The 15,787-nt window shown below is 38.9% G+C and overlaps 1 protein-coding gene across 2 annotated transcripts; it reads left to right on the top strand.

The window, feature by feature from the left end:
* The first annotated feature begins 924 nt into the window (after positions 1 to 924).
* LOC124920325 (protein furry homolog-like) lies at positions 925 to 14,677 on the top strand. 2 transcript variants are annotated; one of them, XM_047460789.1, is made up of 17 exons: positions 925 to 1,163; positions 1,340 to 1,458; positions 2,499 to 2,544; positions 2,995 to 3,067; positions 3,147 to 3,204; positions 3,984 to 4,079; positions 4,697 to 4,814; positions 4,880 to 5,143; positions 6,147 to 6,248; positions 6,387 to 6,741; positions 6,834 to 6,947; positions 7,929 to 8,563; positions 8,662 to 8,858; positions 9,510 to 9,732; positions 10,116 to 10,235; positions 10,443 to 11,216; positions 11,352 to 14,677. In XM_047460789.1, exons 1-17 carry the CDS (start codon positions 1,068 to 1,070, stop codon positions 14,478 to 14,480), a joined length of 6,519 nt encoding a protein of 2,172 aa, XP_047316745.1. In that variant the 5' UTR covers positions 925 to 1,067; the 3' UTR covers positions 14,481 to 14,677. The 2 variants fall into 2 exon arrangements, with proteins under 2 accessions (XP_047316745.1, XP_047316746.1); XM_047460790.1 differs by lacking the exons at positions 925 to 1,163; positions 2,499 to 2,544 and having other exon boundaries at positions 1,351 to 1,458.
* Positions 14,678 to 15,787: the final 1,110 nt, after the last annotated feature.

Consider the following 15,787-nt stretch of genomic DNA (forward strand, 5'->3'; position numbering starts at 1 on the left):
CGGGACAACATAGTTTAAGACACGGGACATCATAGTTTAAGACACGGGACAACATAGAAAAAAACAGAGGACAACACAAGCCAACAAAAATATTAACAGCTTTATACAGGTTCTGGAAAATAACAAAAATATTAACAATTTTATACAAGTTCTAGCTACATATTGGTTCCTACACATAACAATCACATAACGACAGAAAAACGTGAATCCAAGAAACAAACAGAAGAACAATAAAACAAAGAAAAAAGTAAGCTATGATGGCAGAGAAGATATACCATTAGAAGAAGAAGCTAATCGGACAGTCGGACAGTGACGAAGACGAATCTAAACAAAACGCAAGGAGAAGACGACGAGGATGAAGACGAAACTAAAGAACGGAAGAACGACGAGGATGAAGACGCAAGAACAGTAAGAAGTTAAACGACGAGGATGAAGACGAATCTAAAGAATGTAAGGAGAAGAAGCTAGACGGCGCGGATGAAGACGAATCTAAAGAATGGAAGGAGAAGATGATAAACAGCTTGCCGAGGGTGAAGAAAATGGAAGAAGAAGAATAAGGAGGGTTTTGTTTGATTAGCGGGAAATGATATGAGAGTTTGCTAAAGAGGAGATATAATTTTTTTCTCTTTCCTCCGTGGCATGCCAGGTGGCTTCGCTCACCATTTCGTTCCCCCAGTTCGTTCCCTATATCATTTCCCTTATATAATTATTTTTGGTATGATATATCATTTTTATTTATTTTTTAAATATGATAAAAACCAATACAAAAAAAGTCTACTTGGTCAAACTTGAAAGCAATTTTTTCGAAGATCTGTTTTAAACCCAAACAACGGAAACGAAATAAATTAGTTGGTATCAGATCGAGAAACTGCAGCTGTCAAGGTTTTTTTTTTTTTTTTTTTAATTTCGTTGGCAATGGATATGAAGCTGGGGGGAGATGAAGATGAATGGGGAAGAAGAATACGAGGAGAAGCTGGGGAAATCCAGTGTTAACTGAGACATAAGACTTTAAACTCCAACGACGACGATGATGATGATGATGATGATGATGCGATTGTGTTAGGATAATGAAGCCTGGGAGTGCGGCAAAACTGATCGTTGATGCTCTTCTGCAGCGATTCCTCCCCTTGGCAAGGCGGCGGATCGAAACTGCTCAAGCACAGGTCATAGGAATTTATCATTTGTCATTACATTTTTTTATTTTTTTATTATTCATGGGATGCGACGATTCTTCTGTTGGAACGCGCTGCATACATGATATACAAGCTACTTCAATTTTAAGCAATTGGATTCTTTCTGTGAACTGGCCTTTGCACTTAAGGAGGTTTTGCAATTGTAGGATGGCCAATACCTGCGACCATCTGATCCTGCTTATGAGCAAGTTCTGGATTCCCTGGCTATGGTGGCACGACATACACCAGTACCTCTTCTCGAAGCTCTTCTTAGGTGGAGAGAAAGGTGCGATTGTTTTTAAATAACTCAACTCTTGCTTGTTGATCGTTTCATACTGGATATATTCATGCTCTCTATTACATTTAGCACTAGGAATGTCATATTGGCTCAGTCACCTTGAGATGAAAGCATGATTTTGGTAACCAATTTTATGTAAACAAAAAAGAAACGGAGATACCTTAAATAATGAGTTGCTACTTGCACACGCACTACTAGTATTATTGGGACTAGCACGCAATGCATACAAAAGTAGGTGATTTAAACATGACTATAAACTAGCCTCTTACTGGGAACAATTGAGGGATTATGTTTCTGTTTCCACAGTGGGAATGTTCCAATAAATGTTATCATCTTCTTCTACTCATGCCTGAGCTTCTAAATGTCATGCAAAAATTGTGAGTGCACTACTATTGTTTTTTATTTTATGGAAGTAAATGTGAAATACTTGTTCATTTTCTTATATTTCATTTCATTTCGTTTATTATTATTATTATTATTTATCAAAACCAGCTTTATAGAAAGAAACACTCAAAAATTGAATCGATTCAGGTTAAGTGCCGAATGTAATGATCAAACATATTCTGATTGTTTTTTTGGCTATACAATGGGAGAGCTTCTTTCTATGAAATCCAGGTTTTCCCCATATGCATGCAGTCTAATTAGATACTTGATTTTCTCACATAAAAGTAGATGATAATTCTGAAGCTGTGTCGACTATCTCAAATATTAATTGGTATCAGTGAAGATTCATATAAGGTTTTTGACAATTTTTTCTTTGACAGATTTAGAAGCATAGTCTCTCTAGGCTTGAATCTAGATACTTTCTTTTTACACACTGAATGAAATGGTGTCAAGAAGTATAACCCCTGCATTATTTAGATGCTCACCAATTTTAGCTTCTTATCTGTAAATCTGATAATGCTTGCAGCTTTTTCTTGCCAATGAATTGTTCTTAGTATGGGGTATTTATAGTGTATAATTGTTTCATCATATTTTAGCAGATTACATTGTTAGTCTTATTTTTATTACCTGTAATTTTCTTGCAGTGAATCTCCAAAAAGTGCAAATGATGCATACACATTTCAGAGAAAGGTTGGAAATAGGTTCATTTAAGCTGCCAATCTCTTTAATACATTGTCCTCTTTGAATAAAATTCATGCATATCACATGGAAGGAACGAAGGAAAAGGAATGTTACTCTTATTTGAGCTCAATGATGCTATTTTCTAAATAGACACACATGTACACCGACTAATTTTTTTTAATGGACACCTGCAATTTGTGTAGTAAATTATTTGTGGAATTTGTATAGGATATAAATTTGTTGCAGAATCTTACAATCTGTCCTGACAGTATGACTTGTTCTACAATCTTAAATCTTTTAAATACAAATACTGAAAGTTCGTTATCTGGTAGAATGGCCTTTGAAGGCTAATTTTGTATACTTAAATAATTATGGCAAGCATTTTTTTTTCCCTAAGATGTATGTGTTATGAGCATGTAGTCATGTTATCTGAAGCTTATTGTTCTTACTTATGACCAGCTTGCAGTTGAGTGTATCTTTTGCTCTGCATGTATCCGATTTGTGGAGTGTTGTCCGCAAGAAGGACTTACAGGTTTCCTCATTCAATTGTACCCATTTTTTATATGATTATCGTATTATTGTCCTCTGAAATTTACTGGTTCTCATCACAGAGAAACTCTGGGTTGGGCTTGAAAATTTTGTCTTTGACTGGCTAATCAATGCTGACAGGTAAGATAGATCATGCTGAGGAGTATCATCTAACTGACATGCTAGAATGAACTATTTGATGATTTGTTGTGCAAGGCATATGCAGGTTAAACTGCTTTGTATGTTAGAATTGTTTTGTCTCCCATGCAGCAATTAAGTTGTTTCTTTTAACTATTGTGTAGAAACTAGAAGAGTTAATATGTTAAACTAGAATTGTTCCTTGCCCAGTTTTTTTTTCTTTTTTTTTTAAATGTCAACATTTTATTGAAAAAAAACGCAAGAAGCGTTTGAACATTACAGAGAAGGGGGTGGGGGAAAAATAAAAAACATAAAACAAAAAGAAGGGTTAGATGCCAATAAGATCAAGGAATTTTCATTCCGTACAAAACCCTCTTTTCCTAATAGAAGCAAAAGCATGAAGCCCTTGATTCTTTCAGTGTCGTACCTTTTCCCTTGGAAATTTCTACGGTTCCTTTCTTTCCAAATCGTCAACCACGTGATAAGAAGGATAGGTTTCCAATCATTCGTGATACTATTGTTTGCTCCCCAAGTAATTCATTTGACCCAGAAGTTCGCTGTGAAAAAAAAAAGTTTCCTTTTAGCACACCGCACATTGTTGTAGTGTCCCACTTGTTATCTGTTTGATGATACGTATGAGAAGTCTTAGCCTATATAACTGGATGTAACACATAATGCATTAAGAAAGATGGGTGAAAAGGAAAACTTGAAGATTAAATTATATAAACGAGTACATTTTTTCTCTTAAATGCTGATCTTCACGCTTCTGGTACTACTTTCAGGGTTGTTAGTCAAGTTGAATATCCTTCATTGGTTGATTTGCGAGGCTTACTTCTGGACCTTGTTGCACAACTCCTTGGTGCTCTGTCTCGAATCAGGTAATTATATAGATTACTGATTTTCTTATCTTTACTTGCACTATTCATCAGTATGTTTGGTCAATCCCATATTTTTATACTTCATCGTGTCAATGCTCCATGTTTTCTGTTGTTGTGCTTATCCTATCTAATTAGGGAAAGGCTTTGTTGAGCTAGGTCGGGCGCATGGTTCTCCTAGTTATCTTTTTCACATTAAGTTTACTTATAAAATTTGTCTATGGTGATTTCACTAGTTAAATGGGTTATTTTTCTACTGAGATGAGGAAAGCAGAGGAGCATATTAATAGGATCATGCTATGTTGGTGATGCCTCTGATTAGATTTTTTCCTTCCAATTACCTATTTTGGGAGTTTCTTTGTACTCTTTGTTGTGGTCATGATATCTAAACTGTGTGCTGATTGTGATTTGTTGGAAATAAAGAATTTTCATTACCAACACAATTGACTCGAAAGTCGTACTTTCCACGGGGAACCAAAAATGTGACTTAAGAGTCTTGGAAGTTGCAGTTTGATTACAGGTTCTCAGACATGAAGAGTAGAAAATGGAAAATGAGTTATGGAAACCCATCTCTGGTTATTTTTAATAAACAATTTAAAACCTTTCCTTTTTTTCAACAGGTTCAGCCCTGTGACAGAGCGTTTTTTCATGGAGCTCAATACTCGTCGAATTGATACAAGTGTTGCCCGTAGTGAAACACTCAGTATCATCAATGGGATGCGCTATTTGAAACTTGGGGTAACATATGAAAAAACTTGTTATATTTTCATATCCACACGTACATAACAGTAGTGTGCTACCAGGTCAAGACTGGAGGACTGAATGCATCTGCCTCCTTTGTTGCAAAAGCAAATCCTCTTAATCGAGCTCCCCATAAACGGAAAAGTGAACTTTACCATGCATTATGCAATATGCTTTCGAACATTCTAGCACCTCTAGCAGACAGTGGGAAGGGCCAATGGCCTCCTTCAGCAGCGGAACATGCTCTTTCCTTTTGGTATGAAACACTTTCTCGAATAAGAATGCAGCTTGTGCACTGGATGGACAAACGAAGCAAGCATATAGCTGTGAGTTATCATCAAACATCTTCTTAACATGTTATGTATTATGCATTTCTAATTGAGTGGTAACATTTTGGCTACCATTTGAAGGAATTCTTACATTGAGGTTCTTTCTTTTTAGAAGGAGGTCCTTAATTAGTACAGTGAATAGTTTCGGAAAAGTGAGCACTTCCTTTGGGTTTCCTTGTCATGGGCCAATTGCTTAGAAAAACAAGACAAAGCCTTTAGGGACAATGTTTCATCCAGACAAACTTGTTAACATTTGATCATTGTTAGATCATTATCTCCTGATTATTAAATTAACTGGATGGTGGTCTTCTTCTGTTAGTACTATAAAGTATAAACGGATTAGATGTTATTGCAAGATAGTACACCCTTCGACTGGCAGTAAATTGATTTGAGGAACTTCCTTTGGTTCTACACTAACTCATCAAGATCGTCTCATCTTGTTAAATGGACAATCACAGGAAGACGGGTGGAGACCTTGGTATCAAGAACCTTTTGATACAAGGGGGAAGGGTTTTAGGGTTAATGTCCTATGGTGGAAGTGAACAGTGGGGAAGGCTACCGGTTATGATAAGTGTCGGGAATAAAGTAACGGTTATCAAAATAGTATAAATAAACATTAGTTGTTAAGTGTAGCTATGAAAATGATTTAGTTAAAACCTCTTGTTGGAATTTATCACTCTTCCTCGTTATATTCTCCCTAACACGATAGGGTTCTATCTTCCTCCTAAAAGCTCTTATCTTAACCTTTATTTTTTTTTGTATATGTCTGATTTTTTCTTTCCTGCTCTTTGTTTGTAAAAAAGTGGATGCACTTAGAGTTCACAATTTTTTAGTGCTATAAAACTCCTTAAAAAAGAAGTAAAGAGCTTACACTTATTTCATTGTTTGAAGGCATAACATTTATGTTCCACAGCCCTTTAACATATATTTCCTTCCATAGATTTGTGCATGTTATTTATTTATTGTTTTCATCTTTTACTTAGGTTATTTGTGATTCTAGGTTGCATACCCTCTGGTGTCTCTTCTTCTTTGTCTTGGTGATCCTACTATGTTCCTCAATAATTTTAGCTCCCACATGGAGCAGATCTACAAGCATATGAGGGTAAGTTTGGTGATTCTATCTTCAATACGAGTTGCTTGAGTCCTTATGCACTTCCTTAATGTTAATCTTTTCCTGCGAAAGGAAGGAAATGGTTCTAATACTACATCCTTTCGTTTAACGTGTTACATATTATTCCAGGATAAGAATCACCGTTTCATGGCATTGGACTGTCTTCATCGAGTTTTGAGGTTCTACCTGACTGTTCATGGGGATTACCAACAATCAAACCGTGTTTGGGACTACCTAGATAGTGTGACATCACAACTGCTAACTATCCTCAAGAAAGGCATGCTTACTCAGGATGTCCAACATGATAAACTTGTTGACTTCTGTGTAACTATAGCAGAACATAATCTTGATTTTTCCATGAACCACATGATTTTGGAACTTCTGAAACAAGACAGCTCAAGTGAAGCTAAGGTTATTGGTCTTCGTGCACTTCTTGTAATTGTTATGTCTCCATCGAGCAAGCATGCTGGCCTGGAACTTCATGGTGACTCTGATTATGTTTAATATCATAAAATGTTTTAATTTTGTGTTTCTTTTGTTTATTGTCTTCTTAACCATCTTCCCTAACGATTGAAGGTCATGACATTAGCCACTACATTCAAAAAATAAAGACGGCTATTGAGTTAATTTTGAGGTCTTGCCACAGAATTTATAGTCAGGCTCTTCTCACTTCTTCAAGAACTACCATAGGTGAAATCCTTTTTCTTCTCGATCTGAGTGATTTTCCAATGCAAACAAAATCCGTAGTTCTCTCTGATTAATGAAGCACATTTATTCCCTTCAATAAGTTTGTCTATTTTTTCGGGACCTCGGCTTATTTCTCGGGGTCGGCTAGCATGGCCCCCAATGTCATGACCCCCAATGTCATGACCCCCATTTAAATAGGAGTGATTTGGTTCTAAGACATTTGGTCTCTTAAGATAGACCCTTCACCACTTGAGCTAGTTGTTAACATTTTTAATCTTGCCTATTTTCACTACTATTATCTGATTGGGTACTAACTATGATGTGCAGGAAATTTCCATGTTTCTATCCATGCAGATGTGTTTTACTATGAACAATTTATTCTCCGTGGCTCATTTTGTTTTGGTCAGAGTTGTCATTGAGTATACATTCCAATGATACCTTTGATCCTAAAGAAGATATTTTAGTTCTTTGATAAGACCCATAACTGAAATGCTCCTTTGAGGACACATATTATTGTGTTCTTTAAATTTACGCATTTCTTTCTTGTGATTAGCTGATCCAGCTAATAGTTTTGAAGCGCTGTGTGGAGACACACTGGATTTTATCTCCAGATGAAAATTAGGAGGCATTCACTTTTCAGTTTTCTACTTTGGTAGGTCTAGGCATGTATCTACATCAGGAAATACTTGTTTTCCTCCATTTTCCTATGCCAGACCCTCAAGCTTTGGCATTTTCTTTAGACCTGTAATAAACACTGATCTTTTCTTGCTTCTGGATTTCTAAGAATTCAAAGGACCCATGTTGTAATCTAAACCTGGTTTTTGTTGTAGTAATCCACACATGGGTTTCTAAGGCTTGTAATGTATCTCCAGTTCTTATAAATACATTACGCTTGACTTCTACCCCTGCTTTTGTATGGTTTCTATTAGTACTTTGTTGTTTTATGCTGTGTCATACATTAGTAATTCATGTTCATCCGTTTAGATGCTGTCACCAGGGAAAAGTCTCAAGGATATCTTTTCCATTCTGTCCTGAAGTGTATACCATATCTAATTGAAGAAGTCGGACGAAGTGACAAAATAACTGAAATAATTCCTCAACACGGCATAAGCATTGATCCGGGAGTTCGTGAGGAAGCAGTGCAAGTTCTGAATAGGATTGTTAAATACCTTCCACACCGCCGCTTTGCAGTGATGAGGGGAATGGCAAATTTCATCCTTCGGCTTCCTGATGAATACCCTCTTCTTATTCAAACATCCCTTGGACGCCTTTTAGAGCTCATGCGCTTTTGGAGATCTTGTCTATTGGAGGATAGGCTAGAAAAGGATGCTCAGGAGACAAAGCCAAAGCATATGCAGAAAGTTGATGCCTTCAGGAGATCTTCTTTTCATCATTCTGGAGAAGCAATTGAATTCCGTACTTTAGAGATAGATGCGGTTGGCCTCATATTTCTCAGTTCTGTGGATAGTCAGATCAGACATACAGCATTAGAATTATTGCGCTGTGTTCGTGCTTTGAGAAATGATATTCGAGAGTTTTCAATGAATGGTCGTTGTGATAACATTATAAGACATGAAGCTGAACCAATTTTGATTATTGATGTTCTGGAAGAGAATGGGGTGAGCTGTGTTTCTCAAACTCTCTCATCTGAGGAATTAATTATGCAGGACACTGTAGCTTTACAATTATAATGACTACACACCTTTAAGTTTTGCAGGATGATATTGTTCAAAGCTGTTACTGGGATTCTGGCCGCCCTTTGGACTTAAGACGAGAATTTGAAGCAATCCCTCCAGATGCTACACTTCAGTCCATCTTGTTTGAGAGTCCTGATAAGAATAGATGGGCTCGATGTCTTAGTGAACTCGTCAAATATGCAGCTGATCTTTGCCCCAACTCTGTTCAGGCAGCAAAGTAAGCAATTTGTTGTTAGGCAATACCCAATGTATGTATGTGCCAAAGAAAATACTTTATCTTCCCAAGTCTTCCAGTTTAACTGAGAATAGATTTTAGCACTGAAGCCTTGGACTGGTTTCTATAGTAATAACCACTTCATTGTCCATTGGTGTAGGAAGATTGGTACATTAAAAGGAATTAATACTTTTTTTTTTGTTAATGTAGGAAGATAGCATGACCCCACATCCCACAGCCATGACCTCCAAGTTATTTTAAAGGAATTAATACTTCAAAGATAGTTAACATTTTTAAAAGTGTCTTATTATGCTTCTTTCACTATTCTTCAACTATACTACTTCCATCCCATTTTAGGTTGCGTGCACACAATATCTCTTGCATGCCCAATTTATATGACAAAAGGAATAAACTCCTTCCTTTTGTTAACAATCAAAATGATGTCTTTCACAATCATATGTCAACCCTTTCATCTAAATTTGCTAAATACCCTTCAAGCTGGAGCACCTCTAGGATGAAGTTGTATTGCCCACATCTTTATACTTCACATGAAAAATGTCTTATAAAATCTGAAAAAATAATGTCAAGTCTGAAATATGGTTTTTGAAATCCATATACATCCATCTACTAGTGACTTCATATATCTATTTGCAGGATAGAAGTCATTCAACGTTTGGTTCACATAACTCCTGCTGAGCTGGGCGGAAAGTCCAATCAATCACAGGATGCAGACAATAAATTAGATCAGTGGCTTATGTATGCTATGTTTGCATGTTCATGTCCTCCAGACAGTAAGGAATCCAGTGGGCTAGCAGCTACTAAAGATCTCTTTCATCTTATTTTTCCCTCACTAAAATCTGGGTCTGAAACTCATATAGTAAGTGTGGAATGCTAGAACTACCTTTATTTTCTAGGCACAAACACAAGTATTCGATTAAATATTGTTCTAGAGTGAGCTACTTCTAAAATTAAAGAGTACTTTTTACATTTCAATATGGAATTCTTCTTGGCCAAACAAAAGGGTATGTTCTGGCTGGTTCTGGGGTATGTGTTTAATAACTCTAGAACATTATTATTCATTTTGATAGAAATTAATTTGGACATGAGAATAAATCTAAACTAAGCTATACAAATTACTAAAGAAGCCAGAGAATGAAGTTCTTATCCAGTACCTTTACTAGTCCGATTCTAGCGACTAGATATGATCTTTACTTTGGTTGGTTCCCTCTTTTCTCCTGATTGCTTGTCCTGATCTTTCAGCATGCTGCCACAATGGCTCTTGGGCATTCACATCTTGAGGTATGCGAAACCATGTTTGTTGAACTCGCTGCATTCATTGACGAGGTTTCTCAAGAAACGGAAGGAAAACCGAAGTGGAAGGTAAATTTTCTTTTTCCTGTGATTTGGGGCTTCACTTTTCATTTGGGAACATGATATATTGAGAGAAAGACCAAATCAGGATCTTCAGAAATTTACTTCTGCATATGATAGTTCTTCTATCTACCACGTTGTTTATACTCCAACAGGTTTAACTTCATTGATCTTGTCAATGATAATCATGGCTTAGAGTTGGAATGTATTTTGTAGAGTCAAAAGGTTCGCCGTGAAGAACTCCGTGTCCACATTGCCAACATATACCGAAATGTTGCTGAGAAGATTTGGCCTGGCATGCTAACTCGGAAGCCCGTCTTTCGTCTTCATTGTTTGAAATTCATTGAAGACACGACAAGACAAATCATTACTGCTGCTCCAGAGTGCTTTCACGAAACACAACTTCTCCGCTATGCACTTGCCTCTGTCCTAAGATCGTTAGCACCTGAATTTGTGCAGCCAAAATCAGAAAGATTTGATGTTCGAACAAGAAAACGACTTTTTGATCTTCTTTTCAGCTGGGGTGATGATTCAGGCAGTACATGGAGTCAGGAGAATGCTGGTGATTATCGGCGTGAAGTCGAACGCTACAAATCTAGTCAGCATTCGAGATCCAAAGATTCAATTGATAAAATTGCTTTTGATAAAGAAATGAATGATCAAATTGAAGCAATCCACTGGGCTTCGACAAACGCTATGGCTTCTTTGTTGTATGGACCCTGCTTTGACGATAATATTAGGAAAATGAGTGGACGAGTAATATCATGGATCAACAGTTTATTTATAGAGCCTGCTCCTAGGGCTCCATTTGGTTACTCACCAGCAGATCCTAGAACTCCTTCGCATGCTAAGTTTGCAGGAGATGGTGGACGCGGTGCAGCAGGCCGTGATAGGAACAGAGGTGGCCATCTTAGAGTTTTCTTGGCCAAAATGGCTCTAAAGAATCTTCTTCTAACAAATTTGGATTTATTCCCTGCTTGCATAGATCAGGTAATATTATTGTTTTTCACTAGGATGGTACTTTTTTTTCTCTCATTTGCATCAATTTTTTATTTTATTTTTCCTGATCGATACTTTCTTTCAATGTGTGATTTTTGTTTTCTTTCTGGATTCCTTCTCATACAGTGTTATTACTCGGATGCGGCCATAGCTGATGGATACTTCAGTGTGCTTGCAGAAGTATACATGCGTCAAGAGATTCCAGATTGTGAAATTCAAAGACTTCTGAGCCTGATACTATACAAAGTGGTTGATCCATCTAGGCAGATTCGTGACGACGCCCTCCAGATGCTTGAGACTCTTTCAGACCGAGAATGGGTTAAGGATGGAATTGAGGGCTCCGGAAGTTATCGAGCTGCTGTGGTTGGTAATCTCCCTGATTCTTACCAACAATTTCAGTATAAGCTCTCTTGCAAGCTTGCAAAAGATCATCCCAAGCTCAGCCAGCATCTCTGTGAAGAGATCATGCAGAGGCAGCTTGATGCTGTTGATATAATTGCTCAGCACCAGGTTCTGACGTGCATGGCTCCTTGGATTGAAAACTTAAATTTCTGGAAACTCAAGGAATCTGGCTGGAGTGATAGATTGCTGAAGAGCCTCTATTATGTCACATGGCGACACGGAGATCAATTCCCTGATGAGATTGAGAAACTATGGAGCACAATTGCCAGCAAGCCTCGCAACATTAGCCCCGTTCTAGACTTCTTGATCACAAAAGGAATCGAAGATTGTGATTCAAACGCCTCTGCTGAAATTAGTGGTGCATTTGCTACTTACTTCTCAGTAGCAAAACGGGTGAGTCTGTATTTAGCTCGAATTTGTCCACAGCGTACGATTGATCATCTGGTTTATCAGTTGGCACAGCAAATGCTTGAGGATAGTGCAGAACCATTTCGACCAACTGCAAATAAAGCGGACGCCAACTGGAACTCGGTTTTGGAGTTCTCACAGGGACCCTCAATTGCCCAAGTAGTATCGTCGGTAGTCGACATGATTCAACCTCATATGTCACCATTACTCGTGCGTGGATCATTTGACATGAGTCCGCTTAGGAATATGGGGAACATGAACATCGTCCCTTTAACTGTCGGAAGATCGGGCCAGCTTCTCCCACCTCTGGTAAACATGTCTGGTCCATTAATGGGAGTTCGCAGTTCAACAGGAAGTATAAGGAGCCGGCACGTTTCAAGGGATAGTGGAGACTATTTCATCGACACTCCAAACTCTGGCGAAGACGGATTTCATGGGGGGTTTGTAAATGCTAAAGAACTCCATTCGGCCTTGCAAGGGCACCAGCAACATATACTAACTCATGCAGACATAGCCTTGATTTTACTTGCGGAGATTGCTTACGAAAACGATGAAGATTTTAGGGAGCACTTACCTCTTCTGTTCCACGTGACTTTCGTCTCGATGGACAGTTCTGAAGATATTGTCCTCGAACACTGTCAGCAGTTGCTAGTTAACTTGCTATACTCCCTGGCTGGGCGACATTTAGAGCTGTACGAGGTTGAAAAAGACGACGGAGAGAACAAACAACAGGTTGTGAGCCTGATAAAATACGTTCAGTCGAAAAGAGGGAGCATGATGTGGGAAAACGAGGATCCCACACTGGTGAGACCCGAGCTTCCAAGCGCGTCCTTACTTTCGGCACTTGTTCAGAGCATGGTGGATGCCATCATTTTCCAAGGGGATCTTCGTGAGACTTGGGGAGCGGAAGCACTGAAATGGGCTATGGAGTGCACGTCAAGACATCTCGCCTGTCGCTCCCACCAGATATACCGTTCTTTACGCCCGCGCGTGACCAGCGACGCCTGCGTATCTCTTCTTCGGTGTCTCCATCGATGCTTGGGAAATCCCGTGCCTACGGTTTTGGGGTTCATCATGGAGATTTTGTTGACTTTGCAAGTGATGGTGGAGAATATGGAGCCTGAGAAGGTTATACTCTACCCCCAGCTCTTTTGGGGATGCGTGGCGATGATGCATACGGATTTCATTCATGTATATTGCCAGGTGCTTGAACTCTTTTCTCGGGTGATAGACCGCTTATCGTTTTGGGGAAGTACAACCGAAAATGTACTCCTTTCTAGTATGCCTAGAGACGAGCTTGATGGCGGTGTATCATCATCGTCGTCGTCATCGGACTTCCAAAGAGTGGCTACATTATTTGAAGGAGTGCAGCCTCTCGTGCTGAAAGGGCTCATGTCTACGGTTAGCCATGGAGTTTCCATCGAGGTTCTATCTCGGATAACAGTACCCTCGTGCGATTCCATATTCGGGAATGCAGAGACTCGACTGTTAATGCACATAACAGGATTGCTCCCCTGGCTCTGCTTGCAGCTGGGTCAGGATGGCGCCGCGAATGTGGGGCGGCCGCCCACGTCGTCTTCTTCTCCAATCCAACAACATGATTACGAAAAGGCTTGCTCGGTCGCAGACAACCTGGCAACCTGGTGTAGAGCCAAGTCATTTGATGGACTAGCGACGGTGTTCATGATATACTCGCAAGGGGAAATAAAGAGCGTGGAGAATCTATTGGCATGCGTGTCGCCACTGTTAGCGAACGAGTGGTTCCCAAAACACTCGGGGCTGGCATTTGGGCATCTGCTACGACTTCTGGAGAAAGGGCCGGGTGAATATCAAAGAGTGATACTCCTGATGCTGAAGGCATTGCTGGAGCATACTCCGATGGATGCATCTCAAAGCCCGCATATGTACGCAATCGTGTCACAGCTAGTGGAGAGCACACTGTGTTGGGAGGCACTGAGCGTTTTGGAAGCCCTCCTGCAGAGCTGTAGCTCCTTGGGTGGTGGTGGTGGTGGTGGTGGGTCATTCCCACTAGATCCTGGGTCACTTGAGAGCATTAACGGTGGTACAACAACAGCAGCAGCAGCAGCACAAGAGAAGTTTATGGCAACACAGACATCCTTTAAGGGGGGAGTAGTAGGAGGAGGAAGGAATAGCTTCGGTCCCTTACCTTTACCTTTACAGTATGCAATTGGAATTGGAAGTGGGAGTGGATTTGGAGCTATTTCAACAACACCACCACATTCAAGCAGCATCTATGAATCATCATCGTCGATGAGAGAACAAGCTTTAACAAACACGAGGCTCATACTGGGACGGGTGCTCGATAATTGTGCCTTGGGACGAAGGAGAGACTACCGCAGGCTGGTTCCCTTTGTCACCACCATTGGGAATCCCTCCAGGCTTTCTGAGGAGCTAACTACTTCATTCAACTTCTCCATTGTTTGATTAAATTGCTGTATGCATCATATATTTTCATTATTGTTATTATTAATTAAACAATAAAAAAAATGACAACAACTATAGTCTATATTACAACACACAAAAAATAGGAAAAAGAAGAAGAGGAAGAAATTCACTTATATTTGAGTGATAGGGCACATAGGATAGGACTTACATGTATGTATGTATGTATGTCATCATCCTTCCCATTTTAGAAGGGACCAATTTTTGTTTATAGATTTATTCAAAATTTTATATGTGTTTATGTACAAGTATGCTTTTGATATGTATTTAATATAAAAAACAAATTATAAATAAAGTACACAGTGTGTATGTAATTAATGAGATGGAAGAAGCTCCTGCGACAGACAGTCTCCACATGTCCTCACCTGCCTGACTGACTTATTGACGACATGCATATTATTTATTTATTTATTATGTTTTTTTATTTATGGGGTGGGCCGGCCGGTGATAAAGCTTTTAGAATTTAGACAATAATATCGTGTCCTTTTTGTTATAAAAAAAAAAAACAAATGAAAAGTTCTTCTGCGCCCTAACCGCATCATTTCTCCGAGAAGAAGAAACTCCAACATAAACATACAGAGAGAGAGAGAGAGAGAAAGAAAGAAAGGCACCACTACTGCTATACGTTCGGTCTCCGTCCGTCAGTCAGCGTCAGGTTTTGTTTATCGGCAAAGCAAAGCCCCAGGAAGGAAGGAAGGAAGGAAGGAAGGATTGACAAGGTGATTGCATTATGATCCTTTACCTATTTTCATTTCATTTCATTTTTCTTCTAGAATTCTCGATTTTATTTCTTTGTTACCCCCTTGCCTTGCCTTGCCTTGCCTTGCTTGCTTAATTGCTTACACTTGAGTTCAGGATAATATATATAGATAGATCTTCACATGACAATACATGACATGATAGATCAATACTTAGATGATGAATGCGAAAATGTGATTGATGAAAGCGAGCGAGCGAGCCAAGAGTAATGGGATTAATATTGCATTGCACTCTCAGGATACATACCTAGTTTGTTTGTTTGTTTGTTTGTTTGTTTGTTTGTACCTATCATCTTCTTCTTCTTCCCCCCTCCCCCACCCCGGTATGTATCTATGTATGCATCCTATCCTAATGGCCATCTCGATCTCATTCTCTTTCTCTTTCTCTTTCTCTTTCTCACTGCTTGCTGCACGGAATTGAAACCCTACCCTACCCTGCCCTGCCTTTTTTTTTTTTGTTTTGTTAATACAGACAATAATACTGGCCGCCATCATCAATTACATAGATCAATACTTTATACTCACTCTAGA

Source organism: Impatiens glandulifera, chromosome 1 (assembly GCF_907164915.1).
Source record: "Impatiens glandulifera chromosome 1, dImpGla2.1, whole genome shotgun sequence".
Lineage (NCBI taxonomy): Eukaryota > Viridiplantae > Streptophyta > Magnoliopsida > Ericales > Balsaminaceae > Impatiens > Impatiens glandulifera.

What these genes read in the sequence shown, in the direction of transcription:
- LOC124920325 (XM_047460789.1), top strand. Translation starts at nt 1,068, where the DNA reads ATGAAGCCTGGGAGTGCGGCAAAACTGATCGTTGATGCTCTTCTGCAG. An exon ending in GGTGCTCTGTCTCGAATCAG is followed by an intron (nt 4,080 to 4,696) that starts GTAATTATATAG and finishes TTTTTTCAACAG; the next exon opens with GTTCAGCCCTGTGACAGAGC. An exon ending in AACGAAGCAAGCATATAGCT is followed by an intron (nt 5,144 to 6,146) that starts GTGAGTTATCAT and finishes TTGTGATTCTAG; the next exon opens with GTTGCATACCCTCTGGTGTC.